Genomic DNA, 22388 nt, shown 5'->3' with positions numbered 1-22388 from the left:
TGAACATTTGCAAAAAAATTCTCCAAAACAAAGTTGATAAAGTGTTCTAATTTATGCCCAGAAAGAAACATCACAGAATGTGTCCATTCCATATGCCTCAAGAAAGCATTTTCTGAGTTACATCAATTCAGTTCTTGTATTACATGCTTGGGATATCCATCACCACAGATTCTCTTGTATAATGCCAATTCCAATAAGAAATAAAAAGAATCAAATGTTTTTGAAGTATTTCTATTGTTGATTATTCCTTTTCATAATAGTTTATATTGTGTAATTTTATTGAGTATCTTAAAGTCCTGGATTTTCTTCTGGTCTGTTGAGGATATTCTGTCCATTTTCCATGCCAATGCATTCAGTATCTAGAGATTCATAGAATTGTAGAGTTGGAAGGGAATAACCAAAATGCATTCATTTCTGTGTATCTGTTGTTTTGTGAATTTCCAAAGCATGATTATTGTATTCAATATTGTATTATTTCATATTCACTTACCCCCTCCCCAATTTTTTAAAACAACATTCCTACAGTTGTGCAGAGGGTGGACCCATAGATTTTTCTGTATATCTAACAAATGACTGATACTGTTAAGTATCCTCAATTTCAAATTAATGTTAATTTTATTTCTTTGTTTGTTGAAGGAGGATGAGTATGCAGACCTTACAGTGCAATCCTATGCTTGTCAACTCTCAAATCAGGCCTACTTTGGTCAGTGGGTTTATTCCCTGGCAGGCATGTTCAGAATTGCAGTCTTTGTCACACAATGTGATTCTGTGAGTCACTTGTCAACAAACTGAGTGCTTTAAACACTCGTAGTACTGGTTTTGAAGCAAAACATAATGAAAAACAATTTAGAAATTGTAACTCAGTGCTGACCTTCACTGTTAGAAATGTTACCTTTTCTATCATATACGTGAGAAGAAAAAGGCAACTTGATAGAATGGAGATGCTTTTGTAATATTGAATGGATGGATTATCTGAAAATGGTTCAAAAGGAATAAGTGGCCAATTTTCACACACACCTCTCCTGAGTTAAGCATTATTTTCAAACATTGCACACATCTCTGCAATTACATAAAATGATTTCCAAAACTGCTTGGAAAGCATAAAATAATCTGCTTTCTACAGAGCAACAAAGCTATTAGAGAAAGGACATTTCAGCTAGTCTGTCGTCTGAACTTGAGTAGTGAAGAAGACATAAGGCTGTTAATGAGAGTGCTAGAATAAAAGAATAAATGAGTGATCTGTCACTGAAGAGAAATGAGTGCTAATTAGGGATGCATGAGCATTCCTATGGTTGCCCTGAATGGAGCTTGATCTTTTCAAATGCTCCTTGTGAGCAGCCACAGAACACGCATAGGCACTACAAAACTACAAACCTTACTTGGGTGAGACAGTGATGGGTGTTCCTGTTCCTAGCAGGGGACTAGGGCTGGAACTGGCCCTTTCAGTCTTCCTTCCCCACCATCCTGGGACAGCAATTCCTAGCATTCCTGACAGAAAAATGACCCTGTAATTTAGGGCTTGCATTTGTGAGGCAAATCTGGACCTTTTCACAGCAGGGGCCTGTGTGTGGGCATTTGAACTATACTTACCCTATCCTAGTTTTAACAAGTGCATTTCAGTGTGTTAGTTGTGGAAGTCTCATAATTAAGTTGCCAAAACAGGAGTAGTTAAAAATAGCAATGCTGTGATACACTTCGAAGAAAGCTTGGTAAATGTTTATAATTTGAGGTGTGTTTGAGGAACATTGCCTATGCTGGTTGTTCATTCATGAGATACTTAAATGGAATACCTAAAACTATCATAATAAAATCAGAACTGATATTTTTTGCCAGAGTGGAAAATCTGAGCTACATCCATCTAGCTTTATATTCCTTAATACTGGGACCATTTTCATCAACTATGGGCGGAACAAAGAGAGAACTTGTTTAGCAAGGGTTATCAGATATCAGATTTTGAAAGGTCATCTTGTCTTCCTAAATATGACACTGGTAGGCAGCTATTAAATATGTATGTGAACCTTGTATCAAAGGAGTAGAACAAGATTATGTTGTGCAAAAACAATCCTAGATTTATAAATAAATGTGGATAATTGAAAAAATGTGGGTTCCTAGCAGCACATTTCAAATCTTGTTTAGTGTTGTGTTGAAGGCATAATCACTCCATAACTTGAAATACATTCTGCACTAAAGATACCCATTTATGTGTATGTTCTGATTTTCTTGCTTGTTCTTTTAGCCTACTGGAGGTTTTGGCTGTGTGTCAGTGTAGTGTATGAGCTTTTCCTCATCTTCATACTTTTTCAGGTAAGGATTTAAAAATTGAATCTTTTATGCAGTTTATTGGGGATTTTTAAAGACGTTTTGTAAAAGGTAATAAACATGAACAATAAAATGGGAAGTTTTCTTTAAAAGGAAGCATGCCAACATAGAAAGCTCTCTTTATACCAGACCAGATCACCAGTCCATCTAGTCTAGTATTATCTACTCTTGACTGGCTGCAGTTCTCCAGGGACCTACTTCTTACTGGACCCATCAGGATTTTAATCAGGCACCTTCTGCCTATAAAGCATGTGCTTTGCCTTATGCCCCCTCCCATAATACAATTTGTATAATTTAATTCTTCTTGGCATCCCTTGTTGTTGTTAAGTCATTTAGTCATGCCCAACTCTTCGTGACCCCATGGACCAGAGCACGCCAGGCACTCCTGTCTTCCACTGTCTCCTGCAGCTTGGTCAAACTCATGTTCATAGCTTTGAGAACACTGTCCAACCATCTCGTCCCCTGTCGTTCCCTTCTCCTTGTGCCCTCAATCTTTCCCAACATCAGGGTCTTTTCCAGGGAGTCTTCTCTTCTCATGAGGTGGCCAAAGTATTGGAGCCTCAGCTTCAGGATCTGTCCTTCCCGTGAGCACTTGGGGCTGATTTTCTTAAGAATGGATAGGTTTGACCTTCTTGCAGTCCATGGGACTCTCAAGAGTCTCCTCCAGCACCATAATTCAAAAGCGTCAATTCTTTGGCGATCAGCCTTCTTTATGGCCGATCTCTCGCTTCCATACATGACTACTGGGAAAAACATCGCTTTAACTATACGGACCTATATGGCATCCCTGCAGTCTAATATAAGATAATGTACCTGTGCAGAATGTTACTGAGAGCTGTCAGAAGAGAAGGTATCCACTCTTCTCAAGGCAAGGGGATTATTGCCTCTGCACTCATTTTCTTTCACACATCCATGTAAACAAAAGCCAAGGAAACTTCTATCAGGACTTTCCCATCTGGCTAGGTAGGTAGTTCTTGGCAAAAGTGTTTGGGTAGCAGTCTCGTATCTTGCATGGGATTTCCTGAGAACTGTTAAGCTTATCACAGCACCTTATGCTACATGGGGACTAGTCTCTCAGAACACTGGGAGAGTATTTTAGCTACTATTTCATTTGCAAGTAAACCAAGAAAGCACTTTTTGGTAATTTCATATGTTGTGAAAATTCTTATCCTTGATTTCACTGTTCCCAGTTGAGCCTATTTCCTGCAGAAATGCCATAATAATCTAGGTCTGCTTCTGTGAGAGTGCCCCTCACCACTCTGAACAGCTCCAGGCAGGCTCAGATACTGTTTTTCTGTCAGGTGTGTCACAACCATGGGGCTTAAATAGTACCAGCTTTGTAGTGGCCATGTAACTGCCCATCTGTTTCAAGTCAAAGCAATTATTTCTAGATGTGGATCTAGTCACCCTTTCCAAAAAAAAGAAGAAGAAAAAAGGAACTGCCTGAGCCAAGCTGCTTTTCTCCTTTTCAAAATGGAGCCTATACTTTCAAGGATGAGAACCATAAGCACAACTTCCTTAAAGCAGCCGTTTGTTAACAGGTGGCCTATTGGACTGAATAATGCTCATATGTGTTGCTCTTACACTCTTAGTTCTAGTCTCCTGTAGCCACATGCCAGTTATTTGAGAGAAGATTTCACTTTCACCTCAAATGCCAAAGGATCTTGGGTAGCTTGCTTCTGTCATTCAGGAAGCAAAGGTGCTCGTTGTTAATGAAGCATGTTCTATGGGTGCAACAATTAGGGGTGGAGTGCAGAGTACACTTAGGAGAGTGCTGCAGTAATTTTATTTTATTTATAAAGTTTATACACCACTTGATTGTAAAAAACCATTACAAAAAGAAAAAACCATTAAATGAAGAAAACATTACAATATGTTAAAACATACAAAAAGTTAAAATACTAAAGCAGATTAAAATTCACACCAGCATTTCTAAGCATCTGGGTAGGCTTGTCTAAGCAATGTTTGTAGAAGGTACTGAAAATAATACATTGAGGGGGCTTTTATCTGTCTTTAGTATTGTCTTGTGTAGGTTATTAACTTATACTCTTTAAGTGGTGAATAGACACAGGGCTTTATACAATCTTTTATTTAAGGTAATGAAACCAAATGTGCTTGACTCTTCCATCTGTGTTGCCATTTTAGAAAATGTTAAAATTACTATTCAAGAACAGTACAATATTTTGTCATATTAGAACTTGTTTTAACTGTTTCTTACTAATAGATGTGCTTAATTCTTTAGACTGTACACGATGGAAGACAGTTTATGAAATTCATTGATCCAAATTTAGGAGTCCCCTTACCAGAAAGAGATTATGGTGGAAATTGCCTTATATATGATCCAGACAATGGGACAGATCCCTTTCACAATATTTGGGTAAGAGACTGAAACTGAAATATCTGATTTAGCACTGAAGCTGATCTAAAAATTTGTGTTTGTATGATGTGTCATTTGGTATTTGTGCTTAATGACAATACATCACCTGCCTCATAACCACTAATGTGTATTCTGTAATTCCATACAAGTGCAGAATTCAGATTCCTGAGAATCTCAGGCTTTACTAAAAAAAACCACCACCACCCCCCCAAAAAAAACCAAGCTTTCAGCATTTTTAGCTGGTATGATAAAATGTGAGTATGTGGTGCCTGGAGTAAATACCATAGTCATAGAAGTTGTTGAGCGTTGTTTTCAGATATCAGTGGGCTGAAGATTGAGCCTGTATAGCTTGCCCCCCCCCCATGGCTAGTTAGAAACAAAACAAATTGTGTAAAATAAGCAAAATTTCACAGATCTATATTTGGGATTCAGCAATTCAATGCATGAAATTCTGTTGTTGTTGTTGTTGTTGTTGTTGTTGCACAAAATATACACATGCTGCTTATAACTACCAGCTGACCCTTCTATTGACCAGATAGTGCTATCCGTTTGCCTGTAACATAACTATGCACTTTAGAAGTGGGGTTAAATTATTTAATTGCTCTTTGCAATTCAAAGTGTACTGATGTAAAACTATACCCTTTCTCTGTTGCTGTTAAAGTACATATCTGCCTTAGCATTTCAAAGCTAGAATATTTTACCTGCTCAGACTTAAGACTATAGAAAAAGAATAGGCTACTATCCAAGTCAAGTGTTACTGTGTTCTGGGGTTCAGAAATCTTGTCTGATTTTAGGAGGCACGTGGCAGTGAGAAAGGAAATATACAAGAGCCTCTGGATCAGCAAATTCTGCTTAAAATGTAGAGGCTATCACAGTACCTCCACTGCAAATGTCTGTACTTAGCTTGCTATGGTGCTCCTTGCCAAAAGGAAAATATTGTGGCAAAGAAATTGTACATTTCCTAAGAGGGCTTAGCTATCAGTAGAAAATGTAATCCATTGCCAGCTGATTATGCCAAATTCTGCCTTCATCCACCTCCATTTTGTGAATGGCTTTTCCTCTGCACCACTGTTTTGAAACTGACTGGCTTCAATTTTCAGCCAACTCAAGTAGGTGGGGTAGAAAATTTGAGAACCTCTGATCTAAGATACAAGGCACTATTCTGTCAAAATTGAAATCTTACAAAAATTTGGGAGGAAAAGAATTAGATTTCCCAAAAATGCAATTAAAACAATGGATTAAAATTTATTTTGGGTTAGCGTTGTTGCCTTCCTGGATGAATATTTGCATTTTAGACGCAAGCAATAAAAGTATTGCCTTGTTGAAATTGACAGTATGTGTGTATCTAAAATATCTGATAAACTTTATGGGAAATACTCCAAACTGCAACCTAGTAATCAGTGAACTAGTTACCTTATAAACGGGTCTAATCTGCGTAACCCAGTTTTTCTGCTTGAATTAAAGGACAAACTAGATGGATTTGTTCCTGCTCATTTCCTTGGCTGGTATATAAAGGTGAGAATCGGTCCTTTTTGTGTTCAGCTATTGTTAGCATTTGCAGCTTGACTGCTTCTCCTTCAATGTTACCAGCGTGCAAAATCAATTATGTCAGGCACTCATCTGTGAAAAGGTTTAAACTGTGTTTGTTCAACTTCAACTATTTCTTACTATACTGGGTCATTAATTTCCTTCAAGGCTAGGAATCTTTTTACATGTTGTGTCCTCACATTTTGATACATAAACCTCTAAACCTCTGCATGTTAACAGCAACATATTTTATCTGGGTAATAGCCAGTATTTGTCTGGAGTCAAAACAAAAAAAATTCCTTCCAGTAGCACCTTAAAGACCAACTAAGTCAGTTCTTGGTATGAGCTTTCGTGTGCATGCACACTTCTTCAGATACACATTCTTCAGTGTATCTGAAGAAGTGTGCATGCACACGAAAGCTCATACCAAGAACTGACTTAGTTGGTCTTTAAGGTGCTACTGGAAGGAATTTTTTTTTTTTTGACTATGGCAGACCAACACGGCTACCTATCTGTAACTTTGTCTGGAGTAGACCTCTTGAAATCAATGGACATAAGCAACCACTGATTTCACTGAGATTACTCAGAATATGATTTTCTTGGATATCACCTATTGTCAACAGTTGACTTCAGAACTTACAGTTTAATGACTTAATTGCAACTATGGGGGAACATTTGCTTAACATGGAATTTTACATGATGTTCTCATGTTGCTGCATCATCATAATAGTGCTCCATTAGGACAGTGCAACAACATCTGTATTTTTATATAGTTGTCATGGATATTTAGCATTTCTCTTCCAGGTAAAATGCTGATTGTGCTGCTCAATATTTAATCTCAAAATTAAAGCAGCCCAGCCACCCATTGGCCCCTCGGTGAAAGGCAGCTTCTTTCAGTTGAGTAGCTTGTTAAACCTTCTGCTCCATCTTCTCTGTGACTTACAGGTACATGCAAGTGGCTAGTTTGGTAATCTTTTCTGCTCTTTTTGATTAAAACTAGAATATTGGATAGTTGATGCAGAGTTTGCCCCTGCAGGATAAACATGAATAGTACTTTCAGATCAAAATAGAAACATCCTTGAGAGTCACCCCAGGTTTTTGAAAGATGTCTGAAAACTTAAAGAATAGTTCTGTCTTCTGCTTGAAAATATGTTCACCAGTCTGTGCTTCTCATGGTTATAAGGTCTTCTGATCCGCTTGTCTGGAACTGCTGATCTTCAAAGGAGCACAGAGATCTGGTGTGCAGCCTACTATACTGTTATCCGCTATGGCTGCAAGCTTTCCCCGCTATATTTAACTCAGACTATTCTGAACCCTTTGTAGAGCACACTATATAATGCTTGTTCCTTTATTTAGTAACTCAAGATTTTGAATAATCTGTAGGATTAACTTTCCTTTTCATTTTTTAAACCCTTTCAGACATTAATGATTCGTGATTGGTGGATGTGCATGATTATCAGTGTAATGTTTGAATTTCTGGAGTACAGTCTGGAACATCAGCTCCCAAATTTCAGTGAATGTTGGTGGGACCATGTGAGTACTGTTCTCTAAAGAAATATGCTAATGGCTCAAATTACTATGCCAAGAATCTGCTTTAGGTGCTTTAGTTACTAATGTGAGTAGCATTAGGTGGATGGGTGTGTTTATTTTTCTTTCTTTTTTTAATCCTTGCTATCTGAAATCCAGGTAGTTCTAAACTGTAATATTGTCTGTATGAATTACCTTTTTGTGTATGCTAATTAAATGTCTGCTATATGGCATGCTTGAAAAAGACTTATGGTAGTTTATGGATTCTTCCCAATAAATATATTTCCTGTGTTTGGACATAGCAATGAGGAATGTGCAAGAGGAATTAACCTAGGACAACCTCATACTTGCAACCCCCACCTCCACTGCAGCTGTGAGGAGGGAACTGGAAGCTTTTGTTTCAGTTTTTGGGTAGCTGCAGATTAAAATTACTTTGAACCCTAAAATATGGTTGGTTTTAACTATAGTATAGCAGAACTAACCAGCTTGGTAAGCATAGCTTAGAAGTTGGCTTACTTTACTAAACCCATAGTTAAGACTTAGCCACATGAGAGCAAAAGCATTTACCTCTATTGTTTACTAACCGCAGCTTGAGAAATGTCATTTCTTGTCCACTTTAGGTTATACAACAATCATTTGAAATAATTTGTAGCATTTGTAGCATATCAGAATTGTGCAAAATTTTGTTGAAAACCTAATTTAATAGAAAGCAAATGTAAAGTATATGCTTGTGAATCCACACTACTGCTAATTCTATGCCATAGAATTTGTAGTGGTGGTTTAAGTTAGTTTTTCTTTTCTTTTTAAGTGGATTATGGATGTAGTAGTATGCAATGGACTTGGCATTTATTGTGGAATGAAGACTTTGGGGTGGCTTTCTTTGAAAACGTATTCATGGCAAGGACTTTGGAACATTCCAACATACAAGTACGTTAAATGATAAAATTTCATACCTAAATGAAATAACTTTAAATTCTGTGTATGTTAATGTAACCTATTTATTTTCATTTGGGTTGTTATAGTCATTTCATTCTGATACAGACTAGGACTAATCTAGAGTAAATTATTTATTGCATTTCATAGAGGCGTTGCTCAAAAAGAGTCTTAAAGTGACTAACAGTCAGTATCCAATATACAACAAATGTGAACATATAACAATAGCTAAATGGCTAGTGATTACAACCTTTTTTAAAAAAAGAATTTTTTAAAAACTAGAAATATGAATTTATGTGACATAAATATTTGACTTTCTGGAAGGTGATAGATTAGGCCAGCTGGCTTCTACAGGAGATGAGGAAGAGGCAGTAGGGTGCTTGTTGCCATTTTTACTTCTAAAGCTATAAAAAGTAACTATGATATGAACCATATTTCCCATGAATGAAATTGTTGCTCTCTAGCTTCTGTAAATACTTCTCAAAATGCAAAGTTGAGTAAGTCAAAGCTGACCACCAATAACCAACTATGCCTTGCTAATTACCAGTGTAAACCAAACATTTCTTATGCATCATTCATATTTCTGATATGCTTATTCATTGCATTAGTCTTTAAAGAAGTGTGTTTTAGACGGTAATGTTCCCAGGTACCAAGTTCCTTATAGTTCCTTTCTTATAGCATCAGTCTTTAAAGACAGGAGAATAGCTTTCTTGATTGGCTTCATTCACACAAAACACTAAACCATGGCTTAGTCTTAATCGTTTGTAGTTCAACAAACCATAAGTCATCCATCTCTCAGCCGAGCAAACAAGTACAGTAATGGATTGTTTCTCTAAAGCTTGGTTTGTTTTCCAAACTTCTTCACTCATACCTTTATAGCTTGACATGCATCTGGAATAGGATGCCAAACAATCCATGGTTAAGCAAAACATAATGTCAAATCATAGTAAAGGCAAACCATGGTTCATAAGCCAACAGCAAACAGTGCCTTTGCACTGTGGTTTGTAGCCAAGGAAAAAGCCCTTGGTTAATATGCAGGACTTCAAGCCCATGGAGTCATACATTCAAACAAACAAACAAACCATAGTTAGGCTGGACAAATAAAGACCATATTGTAGAAAAGAACTATGGCCAAATTGCTTTCTGTAAAGAAAAATTGTCTAGGAGCCATATGTGAAATCTCTTAATTTAGGATATTTACCACTTTTTCTCAAATGGTCTATATAAATGTGTATTGATAATTAACCATTTAAATAATGAATCCAGTTTTAACTAGAGGGATAGCCAAGCTCAAATCATGATCACTTCCAAACAAATCCATACTAATTATTGATTAGTATGATTATAGCAATGGGGACGCAGGTGGCGCTGTGGGTTAAAGCCTCAGCGCCTAGGACTTGCCGATCGAAAGGTCGGCAGTTCGAATCCCTGCGGCGGGGTGCGCTCCCGCTGCTCGGTCCCAGCGCCTGCCAACCTAGCAGTTCGAAAGCACCTCCGGGTGCAAGTAGATAAATAGGGACCGCTTACCAGCGGGAAGGTAAACGGCGTTCCGTGTGCGGCTCTGGCTCGCCAGAGCAGCGATGTCACGCTGGCCATGTGACCCGGAAGTATCTCCGGACAGCGCTGGCCCTTGGCCTCTTGAGTGAGATGGGCGCACAACCCCAGAGTCTGGCAAGACTGGCCCATACGGGCTAGGGTACCTTTACCTTTACCTTATGATTATAGCAATACAGGGAGTAAGACAGTAATCTTGAAATATGAACAAAAATTCACTGATATTTGAAGCAAAGTAAGTTGATTTTGTATAACTTAATAAGCAATTTATTCAAACCTTTTTGGCTTAGCTCAAGATCTAATATCTAAACAAAGTTAACAAATCCACCAGATTTATTCCCAGCATCCTTGAGCTGCAGTACTGACTATGGAACAGAGTTTTGGGTATTTGAATAGACAGTGAAATAAAAATCATAATTTAGTAACTTGTGACATGGTTAATGCAACACTTTTCATGAGATACTTGTGATTTTCTCCCTCAGAGGAAAAATGAAGAGAATTGCCTTCCAATTCACGCCATACAGCTGGGTTAAATTTGAGTGGAAGCCAGCATCCAGTCTTCGCAGATGGCTAGCAGTCTGTGGTATTATTTTTATAGTAAGGACCAATACTTTATTGTAGCTGCACCAAACTGACATAAGTGTTTAGAATTCTTCTTGCTTTTTAACATTACAAAGATGGAGTTCTCAAATTCTCCCCATGTCAGAAAAAGACTCATTGAGTCTGACATAGTGAAGGGTAAGGTTTCTCTAGCAGCATGCCTATATTTATCCCAGGAGCAAGGCAATTGTAAGAAGTAAGGAGAGAAGAAACCATCTGTACCCATAGCATCTGCAAGTATCTATAAACTGTGCAGAGAGTGCCAATTTATAGCAGGGACTGCTATTTCATTTATTATAAGCCATTTTGGCCCAATTAGTGTGTAACACTAAGCCTAAACCATGGCTTAACATTAATGGGCAAATGTGTGTGTTTCTGGAGAAAAGATTGCAACCTCTTCTGGTCCTGATGCTGTGAGCTAAGCCATGCTTTGGTTTAATGTTGCAACTGAACCTGGGCTTATGGTTTCTCTTGCTGCAGACAAACCTCAAGCTGTAAGCCATAGAACAGAGCCTGCCTACAAGTCATTGTTTATCTGGAGTGGGATAAACCTGGCATAACATTAAGCCAAGCTATGACAACCTACAGCCCACAGAAGCACCAGGACTAGAGGAGCATAATGGTTGCGATGTTCTCTTGGGGAACCTGTTCAATGTTTGGCTTAACATTGAGTGAAACTAGGTCTTTGAGTGTGACAGAAGTAGGGTAAAATTTTATTAAGTTCCCTGTTAATACCTGTGCAGGGAAGCCAAGAACATGCTTCCCCATTGTTCCACTTTTGTATAGCTAAAGACAGAAAGATGGCCACCTGTGTGGTTCTCTGATTCTGAAGTAAGAGAAATTACCTCCTTATTACCTCTGGGGGAGGAATACCATTCTTGCAAGGTACTGCAAGTACCGTATTTTTCGCCCCATAGGACACACTTTTTCCCCTCCAAAAATGAAGGGGAAATGTGTGTGCGTCCTATGGGGTGAATGCAGGCTTTCGCTGAAGCCTGGAGAGTGAGAGGGGTCGGTGCGCACCGATGCCTCTAGCTCTCCAGGCTTCAGGAAGCTATCCGCAAGCCTTGCAAGCCCGGCGGGAGTTCCCGCGGGCTCACAAGGCTTGCGGGCAGCAGCCCGAAGCACGGGGTGCCCTCCGGAGGGCACCCCATGCTTCGGGCGGGTGTCCGCAAGCCTTGCGCGCCCTGCGGGAGGTCCCGCCGGGCGTGCGAGGCTTGGGGCGGCAGCCCGAAGCACGGGGAGCCTTCCGGAGTGCGCCCCGTGCTTCGGGCAGGTGTGCGCAAGGCTTGGGGCTGCAGCCACGGCTGGGGGGGGGAATAAATGTTTTTTATTCATTCCCCCCCCCAAAAAAAACGAGGTGCGTCCTATAGGATGAAAAATACGGTACATTCAAATTCCTATACTTAAGGATTTACAGCATGTTTTAAATATGAATAATTGGAAACCACCTGAAATTAAGTGATTGAATGGCACATGTCTCTCAGTTTTTATTAGCAGAGTTGAATACTTTTTACTTGAAATTCGTCTTGTGGATGCCTCCAGAACACTATCTGGTCCTGCTGCGGCTTGTCTTTTATGTGAATGTGGGAGGTGTAGCCATGAGAGAGATCTATGACTTCATGGATGATCCGTAAGTGGTTATTCTTATTCGTGCTTATTTGCTTAATTTTAGAATTTGTGAGAATTGCTGCATTTTAGTGGCAAAAATATTAGGGCAATGAATGGATCAGTCTGCTGCTGCTAAAACATCTGTAGCCTTGAGAAGAGTTGCAGTTTTTTGTTTTCAGACACGAAATATCATTGTTTGCCAGTTATATGCTTTAGATTGCAAATGTCACTTTGCTGTGTGCTGTCCTCAAACGTTACTACACAACAACCTGAAAATATGCTAATGATTCATATTAGCTTGGGCACAGTTAGCTTTTGCATAGAACAGCACTTTGAATGGCCTTTTCTAAGGGACTGAATGATTGAGGGAAATAGCTGTGTCTGGAGGGTCTAGCTATAAGACCCTTCTTAAATCTTGTTCCTTGAGATTTTCCAACAGATCTTTCACGTCCTATACATCTTTAGAATTTTATAAGTGTCTGCCCTCGCATGGCAGTGCATGCACTAAACACCTGACTGATTAGAGCTTGTTCCGTCTGCTTCCTTGTTTAGCAAACAGTAGGACCCAGATCCCTTAGACTGAGTTTGGTTTTGGCTTAGTGGTGATGGAACAAACTGGCTGATCCCACTACTTAAGCTTATTGTTTCTTCACTGACCAACACAAAAAGTGTCTGTGTTCAGAATCTAGGGTTCCAATACTTTATGAAGATCAGTTTCACTTGCAAGTCTTTGACTCCTAGAACTGGGAAGAAGGGCCCAACCTGATTACTTAGTCGGATTTCAGGACATTCAGCAGTGACAGGCCATTCCCTGCCCCCTGGTGTTGGACCTACTGATTTGGGATGTACTTCCTGCTTTAAGGTAAGAAGAGGCCTCTGTTTCTCATTAGTGAGCTCCTCTCCTCAGCACCCCGGCCCATCTTCTAGTCCTTGTGTTTGAGTTGAAAAAACATCTTGTCTCTTGTTCTTCTGCCCTCTGTTCAACTACATGGCATAACATTGGAACAGGGGAGCATCATAAGTCACCAGTGCCTCATTCACTGTGTTGCCATTCTTTGCTAATTCAAGATGCAGAAGTTGATGACTACATGCAGCAAAGAGACCCATCATGAGTTATAGATGAACAATATTCTACTACTTGCTTTTCTTATTGCTAAAGTGATAGCACATCCTAGTTCTGCTGATGTTCCAGATCCATATGAAATTAAGAAGAATTTCCCCACTCTCACATTTTCCGCGGATGAGAATGTTGGAAGCAAAAGAACTGTCTCCATAACTGCTTTTTTTCCTCCCTAAAAGGCATCTTTTCAAACACAACGTATATAATTCTCTGAAAAATCTTAGCCTTTTACTTCTTTTCTGATACCTTCTACATCATTTTATGAGGAAGTCAGAATGATTTATCAAACAATTCCTAAATAATAATATTTGTTTAGAGGAACCATTTCCTGCAAAACATCCCAGATTTTACTGTGTACATGCTACTGTCATGCTGCAGGAAAGCTGCTCATTTAAGAGTCTATAAACTTAACATTCATTTGCAAATATGATTTTTATCAGTCTTTTTCCATCTGCACCAAAAGATTTGGGAGTGTATAGGCCCAAATGTGGGGAAACTTCTTGAATTCAAGACAGAAGTGAAGGCTCTTATCCCTGCCTTTCTAATGGCTAACTACACATGTGCCAGATGACAGAGTAATCAGCTTTGTAATCAGTTTTCTTTTGTTTTACTGATGCTGCGTTCACAAGAGTCCTTTTGTTCTGAGGCCTTTCTACTTCATATATTCTTGGCAAATATGTTTTGCCTTTCCCTAAAGAGTTTTTTGCATTTCCCCCCTACTTTCTTCAGTTAGCGGGACAGTTGTCTGCAGCTTTCTTCTTTCGTTTCTTGGGCAAAACTACCTAAGCTGCCTCCCTCCCAATAATGGCTGCTTGGTTCATGGCATGGGGGGAGGGCTTTAAAACTCCTTTCAATATGGCAAGGAAGCTCCTTTTGCAGCCAGCAACAGCCTATCTTTTCTTCCTTGGAGAGGCCACCATCAACAAGACATATGGGGCCTGTGGAACTTCAGAAAGAGCAACATACTGGAACAGCTCCTATTTGTGAATCTCCTTCTGGGAGGAGGTTCTAGATGCCTCACAACTAAGCACAGCCTCTGTGAAGGTGGCAACAAACAGGTATACTTAAAGCAAAATGTTGTATTGATCTACTGGACTGTATCCACAAAGCTGACAAAATGCCAAGGCAGTTTGGACATTTGAACTTTCTGGGAAATTTTTAAATGGCAAGATACTTGTCTTGAATTCCTGATTTCTCTTTGAAAATCTTTACCACTTGTACCTCTTTCAAAACGGCAGGCCGTTCTTGGTTATGGTGGTCAAACGTCTCCTTAAAGGTCCCATGCTTCTTTTTTATCCCTGTTGATTTTCGGAAGAAAATAATCATATGAAACTAGCTGAGTCACTCATTTTTGCTTCTCTGAACATATCAGAAAAAATTAAGGACTTCAGATTGGTTTTAAGTTTGATTATTTTAACAATCTTTGGCATAGCTAAGATCAAATTATTGATTTAAATACTTAGGTTTGATTCAAAAGGTTCTAAAGCTGTCTTGCAGTGGAGTCCATCCTAGGCACACCATATAAGCATCAGTGCATAGACTGTTTTAATTGTCCTGACAGTAAAATAATTCTGGGAAATATGAACAATAGCACTGACGTTCAATACAGCTCTCAAAGGCAGCTCTTTGTAAATAGATACAATTCTTTGTCATTGAATTCAAGTTTGGTTGAATAAATCTCGCCTTTCAACAGCACATTGTCTGTAAGGCAGGAAACTTTCCACTGTTACTGCTTCTTAGTGGCTTCCTTATTGATTGCATGCTTTGTAGGAGATGGAGAAGAGTAGCTTCTGCTCTGCCTCCACAATCAGCTTGTCAAATACATGGAGAGAGATGTAGGGGACTATTATCCTAAATTTAGTAAAGTATTTTCATCATGTTGTATTTCATCATGGTACTCAAGTCAGTCCAGAACAATCTTGAAAAATGAAGAAGGAAAGTTAATGACAAGCTACAGTCCATCACAGAACAGAATAACCTGAAGTCTCCAATATGGATCAAGTAAACAACTGGGATTTTTAAGGATCTCATCTTGAGTACACTTTGGCCAGGTGTTGCTGTTGATTATTTATTAAATTTGTATAACCCTTCATCTGAAGATCACAGAGCAGCTCACAACATAAAAATACAAAATGAGAATGCAAAATACAGAATAAAACAAAAATAAACCAGTAACATCCCTGCCACAAACACATTTAAAAGGACATGTTAATCAGCCCAAGGCCTGGTTAAAGTTCATATAGAGAGAGTCTGATTTGCCCTCTACACTGAAAAAAGTTGTTGGAATGAGATGCAATAGCCAAACTTCAACAGAAGGCAGCACTCTCCCCCCCCCCCCCCCAGTTCTCTGTAAATTTAAATCTTTTCCCAATAGTAGAGCAGGAAATTGAAAGCCCAATCACTCATATTGTTGCTCTTCAGTACCTTTCTTTTTTTCAGGCAGACAATGTTGACATGGTCATCGCCACCCCTTCAATCTTAAATAGTCTTTTAGTTCCTTTTCACTATCATGCTGCTCTTCATCTCTTCCCCCAGTTCTGCCATGCACTTACCTATGGCTACCATGATTAAATTTCACTTTGCAGTTTGTCATGCTGTGTTTTGAAAAACATGGAAAACTGGATTGGGAAGATGGGAGGAAAGTATTCATGCATTCCCTCTGGATTATATAAATAATGCATTCCTAATGTTATTTTCAAAGAATAATGTCAAGAGGATATGGAATCAAAGCAATTTGATGTCAGTGGTGGGTGTGTTAGTCCTAGATAGCTAGCTGATGGAAGCAGGTATACAAGTGGTGGAGTTTTGGTTGGTCTTATCTCTTGGAAGTATCCATTGGGGTTCCTGACAAGTTTTGTGGAGAAAGGTTCGGACCATAGAAGTTTCCCTACCTTATTCAGGCCTAAGATCACACATGGTTTATGATCCTTGATATTAAAAGCATGGAGTGAACTGAAGACAAACCAGGATGATAAGGTGAAACCTAACAACAGTGGGAGTACAAAAAGTCCTATTATTATTATTATTATTATTATTATTATTATTATTATTATTAAATTAAATTTGTATACCACCCTATACCTGCAGGTCTCAGGGCAGTTCACAATATAAAAACATGTGCTAAACAGGAACACAGGGCATCACCACATTTGAATTGAGACCCATTTCTTTTTGTGGCAAGATACTTTATTCAGCTATTTGAAAAATATTCAAATTACAGTTTGTTAGAGGCTGCAGAGACCTGGGAGCTCTTTGCCCCTCTGCTGCATTGCACACCAAGACTAGATGTGAGTGGTATGGACTTGTCCTGAATAGTATTTTGTTTTTTAAGAGTAAATGGGTGGGTTTTCCCCCATATGGGTTCTACCTGATCACACTATTCTTGGTCCCCCCCCCCTTGCCTACAGTGGCTTACTCATCTCAGACTTTTTGGAGTTATCTCCTTTGCAATCTTCAGACCAGTCTAGTTTGTTGCCCCGATATTGCTTACAACACATTGTAGTTTGGAATCTAGGGGCTGACTGGTAGAGAGCCTATCTGTAGATGACAATCTTGCTTTACAGTATTATTGTGCAAGGTGGGACCTCTTGAAGGGCTTTTTAGTGCCTTCGAGCTCTATGTCATAGCTGACTGCAAGCACATAGGTAAGGGCCTTATAATAAGACAGACTACTGAACCAGCTAATTTAGTGTTGCCTCATTTGCCTAGCAGAAAGATCTCATGTAGAGGTTTTTCTCAGCGATAATATATGAGTTCTTTCATCTGGAGATACTAGGGGTTGAATCTGGGTCCTTATATGTGCAAAGCATGGCTTAGTGATAGAACATGTGGCATATTTCTTTTCCACTCTCTAGAAATGGACATGAAAATGCACTGTTAATCTAGGGTAGAAAAATCTCCCAATTGTTATCTGGAATGCCAACTAGATTTGTATCATTTCTACCTGCAGTCCTTCTTATTGAAATATGAGATAGCTATGGGAGACCCTGTTTCTCAATTTTCAGTGGATATTCTCAAAATTTTGAAAACATATGTTCTATCCTTCCAGTGCTATCTGGATGCTGATACACTGCAGTGTCCTTGCTCCATTTCCCTGGTTGAAAACCTGTTCACCACTGCCCTATGAAAAGTAGCTTTTCCTTAAAAATTGTCAATCCAGTCTGTTTTATTTGTGATTGTTCTTCCATAGTAAATTGTAATCACTTTGGAAATCCTGTCTTAGTAGGCAATATTTTAAGAGGCAGTTGAGAGTTGCAAGATTTTGAAAAGATTGATGAATTCCTTTTTTGCAGACTGTGTTCATGGCTATATAGATATTTTGAAACACCTAATATATATGTTGAAGCCATTTCCTAATGCCCTGTGTGACCAAGAAACTGAACACAACAAAAGCCATATGTCATTGTCGGTTCATCAGCTTCCACGAAGTTCTGTGGAACAAAGCAAATACTTTGCAGTCTGGAACAGCTGAGAGGTCAAAAAACTTCTGTCTCTCATGCTTGATTCTGGGATCACCAGGGACACAGGGTCCACCCAACCTCACTGGCATTGCTTTGTATATGTTTTCACTTTCCTCCATATAAATGAATGGTGTTCATTCCAACAGAGAAACTATATAGTATTGCCAGCAACCCTGACTGGCTGACCTAGCCATCATCAACAGAGACTTCAGCTTAGGGTACGAAAAACAGAACAGTGCTCCTTCCCATCCTGCTGAAGGTGGTTCCAATGTAGAGAAAGAAGGGAGCAATACACTTATGGTGTATTGCCACCAATATCTGGATTTAAGAGGAGGGAAGACAGCACTGTAGAGAACTGCCACTTCTCTGTGTTAAACACAGCTGCAGAGTTGGGGCTGTGAAAATAAATTGTCCCACTCCACTCTTCCAGGACTGGAGGAAATACTTAGTTTGGAGAAACAGAGGACAGGCCAGATTTGGAAAATCATGCCCTGTCTGAAGCAATTGTTTGCAGGAGGGAAATGTCCACACACACCCATTGGGCAACATTTTAATGCTAGTAAATAGAATAAGGGCAATAAGGATTAACTTTTCTTGCTATAGCAGTGGCTCTTGTTTATAAGTTTCCTTGTGTAGATTTTTCCAGGAAGTGTGTGTTTTAAGGCAACAAATAGGGGATGTGACTTTTTATTTCCCACTGTAGAAACAGATAACTTAGTCATGTCTCTTGAAGAATTTTGCTGGAGCTTGTTTTGTTAGAGCTTGTCACTTCAAAGTTCATTTGCTCTGTCATGTTACTGAACAATAAAGTTCTGCTTTGTAAATAAGGGGAAACTGCACACTAGATTATTTGCTTGTCAACTGTTAAGCCACACAAAATTGCTATATTTTTTTTCAACCTTCAGTTTTTAGAAATTAGAAGGGCAATTGTTAAACTGTATCTTCCTTTTTTTTTAATTGCTGAAGAACAAAGCTATTATACAGTATTGTGTGTAATATGGTCTTGTTATCAGAGAAGTACGTATTCTGTTTTTGTTTTGGAAATACCATTTTGAATGTACACCTATGCACTAATGCTGTTTTATTATTGCAGAAAGTTTTATAAGAAGTTGGGTCAGCAAGCATGGCTGGTTGCTGCTATCACAGCTACAGAGTTCCTTATTGTGGTAAAATATGATCCCTACACCCTGACATTATCACTTCCTTTCTACATTACTCAGTGCTGGATTCTTGGAGTCACACTTGTGCTTATTTGGACAGTGTGGCGCTTCTTTATTCGGTAAGCAAGGGTTGACTGGACTAGGTGAACTCATGGTCTGATCCACCAGGCGTCTATCGACAGTGCTAGTCTGGGCATACCCTAGAACTGGCTCACTGCATGCATTTTCTCCCTTTCTCCATTGCTGCAGGCTAATTCCTGCTCCTGCCACTTTGCTTAAAGCCACTGGGCCAGAATCAACTAAACAGTTGAGATAGTGGAAGCCAGTGCCCCCACTCTTCTCTCCCTACACATTTCTACCAAAAAGGTGGGGGGGGGGCTATGTATATGTTAGGAGAGTCCCCCAGAACAATGTACAGGGGGGAAAGACTGGAGATTTTGTTCTGTCTGGCAGACAGAAATGCATGTGCTGATGGAATGGTTGTAATTGTGCAACATTGAATTCCACTCTTCAGCTCTAAACCTGGGGGAGAAAATGGGAGCAGCTGCTTGCACAATGGAGAAACTGAATTGATAGTGGCAACTTGCTCCTTGTCTTTTAGTAGCTGGACAGTTGGAATTGATGGAGTTTATAAAGAAGTGTGGGGGGGGAACAAATTTGTGTGTGGGGTGGGAAGGGTATTCTCCAAATCCTGAGTATTTACACGGCTACTGTAGTTGCTGTAGAATTATCAATTTAGAACTAGGAAATGCTTAATGTTTAGCTATAGCCAAACTCTGTTTGGTCATATAATTGCCTCATTCAGGGAAATGAAAAGAAGCAACAAAAGGACTGAGCTTTTTTCTAAATTTATGGTGTTTCTCTTTTCCCCCTCTGATATTTTTCTAAAATGTATTTGTTTTATTTCTAGAAACATCACCTTACGGTATAAAGAGATAAGAAGGCAAAAACAAGAACATAAATATGGGAAGGACAATTGTTTAAGCAATGGTGATGGACATCCTGCACTGGCAGATGAGCACAGTGGGAATAAACTCAGAGAGAAAGAACTTTGAACTTGAGTAATGAATTAAGGACTGAGAGAGTTATTTTTCTTGCAAGTTTAACCCTCCCTAGTTTTGTAAGTTTTGATGTTTTCTCATGAATGAGAATCCTTTTGGAAAAGGTGCCACCTAATCTCTCTTGAGGAAGGTGTTTACAACTAACGCTAGAAGCAATGCTTCCCCCAAAAGGGGAACTCCACCTAAGTGTGTTATAAACCTCTGTCATCTTACAAAATGGAGGATTAAACAGGTGCAAAGGGAAGCTTAGTAGCCTCAGTTCTGGAAAACCATGGCTGTTTGTGGGGTGTCAGGAAACACATTTTATGGAATAAGTATGTGCACTGTGAAAAACAGTTTGGTATTTTCCGCTGCAACTACCTTGGACTGTGGTACTAATATGTCCTCCTCATCCATTCATTTCCATTCAACTATTAATACAATATCAACAAAATAAATGGAGAGATGCAATTGAAGCTCGAGAACAAACTGCATAACTTTGCACAATATACTATTGCAAACAGCTCTTGGGGGTCCTGGATCTAGTTGCCTATGTCTCAAAGCAAAGGTGCATTACCTTGAAACAGCCTGCTAGTTTTATACTGCATCCTCTTGATACCAAATACCTCTTCAGTTCATATTTATCCTGGTCTTAGGCCAGAAAGTTTAACTTTCCTGTCTGTTAGCTAAATAGAGCAAGTGAAGGCTATAATGAACGTGAAAAATATTTAATCCACCAAAGCCGTGTGTTCTTTGCCTTATTTTTCTACCACTGAGCTGGTTTCTGCTCTTGCCTTGAGTCTTAGGACCGCCCCCCCCCCCATTGCACATGGCAGAGCATGTCATATGATCAGAACTGTCTTGTTATTTCTAGAGTTTAAGCTGCACTAGATAAGGTGGAGTTATATCGAGGCAACTGCAGTGTGCACAGTCAGCCACTATATGCTAAAAGGCTGCTGCTCATGAGAGCATCCAGTCCAAGAACTCTGGCTGTCTTATTTGTCATTTGCCTCCTAAAACTCCATTGAACAAATGGGAGTTTATGTTACAAATATATTCTCTACAATTAGAGTTGTCATAGGAACGGGTTTCACATTCCTAAAACAGTTGTGTGAATTTTCTCCTTAAAATGTAACACTAAATTAATATTAACAAAATAACACTGTCTTAAATCTGTTGAAACTTCTGGAAATTTGCTTTGAAGTGAATATAAGTTAAAATGTTAGCCCTGCCCTCCCTCCTCTCTCTCTCTCTCCTCCTCCTCCCCCAATAAAATCTCAAAAATGCTGCGGGTTAAAGCACAATGCACAGACCTTGGCTTCATTTCATGTCAATACTTGAAGGGGAAAACAAGTCTGCCTTGCCTTGTTTCTACAATGACACTAATGTTCTCTTCTTAAACAATAGACACTTTCAGCAGGGCAAAATTTAAAAAAATATTTCCATATAAATGAATCTTAGAAAACTCAGCAAATGAAGTAATTTTTTTAGCATATAAAATGACTGAAGGAACTCTGTTTCATGATGATCAGAATGAGGAAGATCATATGAAGCTTATTTCTTGATTTGTGCGAGATTTACTGCTGTTAAGTCACTGAATGGGTGATGTTTATAATTAGGATTTTTCAGCTGTTCAGTAATAAGAAATACTATGGCTATAACTAGGCATTAACAGACATCTTAAAAGAGCAGATGCTAAGTTGAGCTGGTACATAAAAGCAAGCCTCTCCCCACATGGAAGCAGTAGGTTTTTGAAGTTGTTCAGGTTAATTTTGTACCTGTTTTGTGAACTGACTAGAGGTAGTACCAGTGTACCTGTGCTAATGTGGCCCTAGTTTTTCAAGGCTTGCATAGGCATATAGTCCATGTCTGTTTTTGTACTAGTAAACTCTGCCCCCTTGTAATTTTGTATTGTAGTGTCCTCCATGTATTCTGGTGGTAACAAGTGCAATGGGGAGAACGTGAAAGGAATTTTAACTTTGTTTTGTTTTTTGAGGACCCAATTGTGTAAAATTTGAGGTATAAGCGAGGGGAGGAATTGAAGTTGACCTCCTCTTAAAACATTACTTTTGTACTGATCTTTATGTTCATTGAAATATTGAGTCTTACAGTTATAGTCTGGATAACTGAACAGATGTAATAAAAGGTTGTTTGCTGGTG

The 22388-nt window shown here is 39.1% G+C and overlaps 1 protein-coding gene across 1 annotated transcript in view; it reads left to right on the top strand.

The window, feature by feature from the left end:
• PTDSS2 (phosphatidylserine synthase 2) overlaps positions 1 to 22388 on the top strand; it is a 38297-nt gene extending 15909 nt beyond the window's left edge. The window contains exons 4-12 of the mRNA XM_083757126.1: positions 2237 to 2304; positions 4562 to 4696; positions 6161 to 6211; positions 7643 to 7756; positions 8559 to 8677; positions 10720 to 10834; positions 12325 to 12470; positions 19122 to 19307; positions 20099 to 22388. Of these exons, the coding sequence (XP_083613252.1) occupies positions 2237 to 2304; positions 4562 to 4696; positions 6161 to 6211; positions 7643 to 7756; positions 8559 to 8677; positions 10720 to 10834; positions 12325 to 12470; positions 19122 to 19307; positions 20099 to 20243 (1079 nt within the window). The 3' untranslated portion in view covers positions 20244 to 22388. The remainder of the gene's footprint in view (positions 1 to 2236; positions 2305 to 4561; positions 4697 to 6160; positions 6212 to 7642; positions 7757 to 8558; positions 8678 to 10719; positions 10835 to 12324; positions 12471 to 19121; positions 19308 to 20098) is intronic.

Source organism: Podarcis gaigeae (genome assembly GCF_964106915.1).
Source record: "Podarcis gaigeae genome assembly, chromosome: 1".
In the NCBI taxonomy this organism is placed as follows: Eukaryota; Metazoa; Chordata; class Lepidosauria; order Squamata; family Lacertidae; genus Podarcis; species Podarcis gaigeae.
Note: the sequence above shows the minus strand (reverse complement) of the source record. Positions and strands in the feature narration are given on the sequence as shown.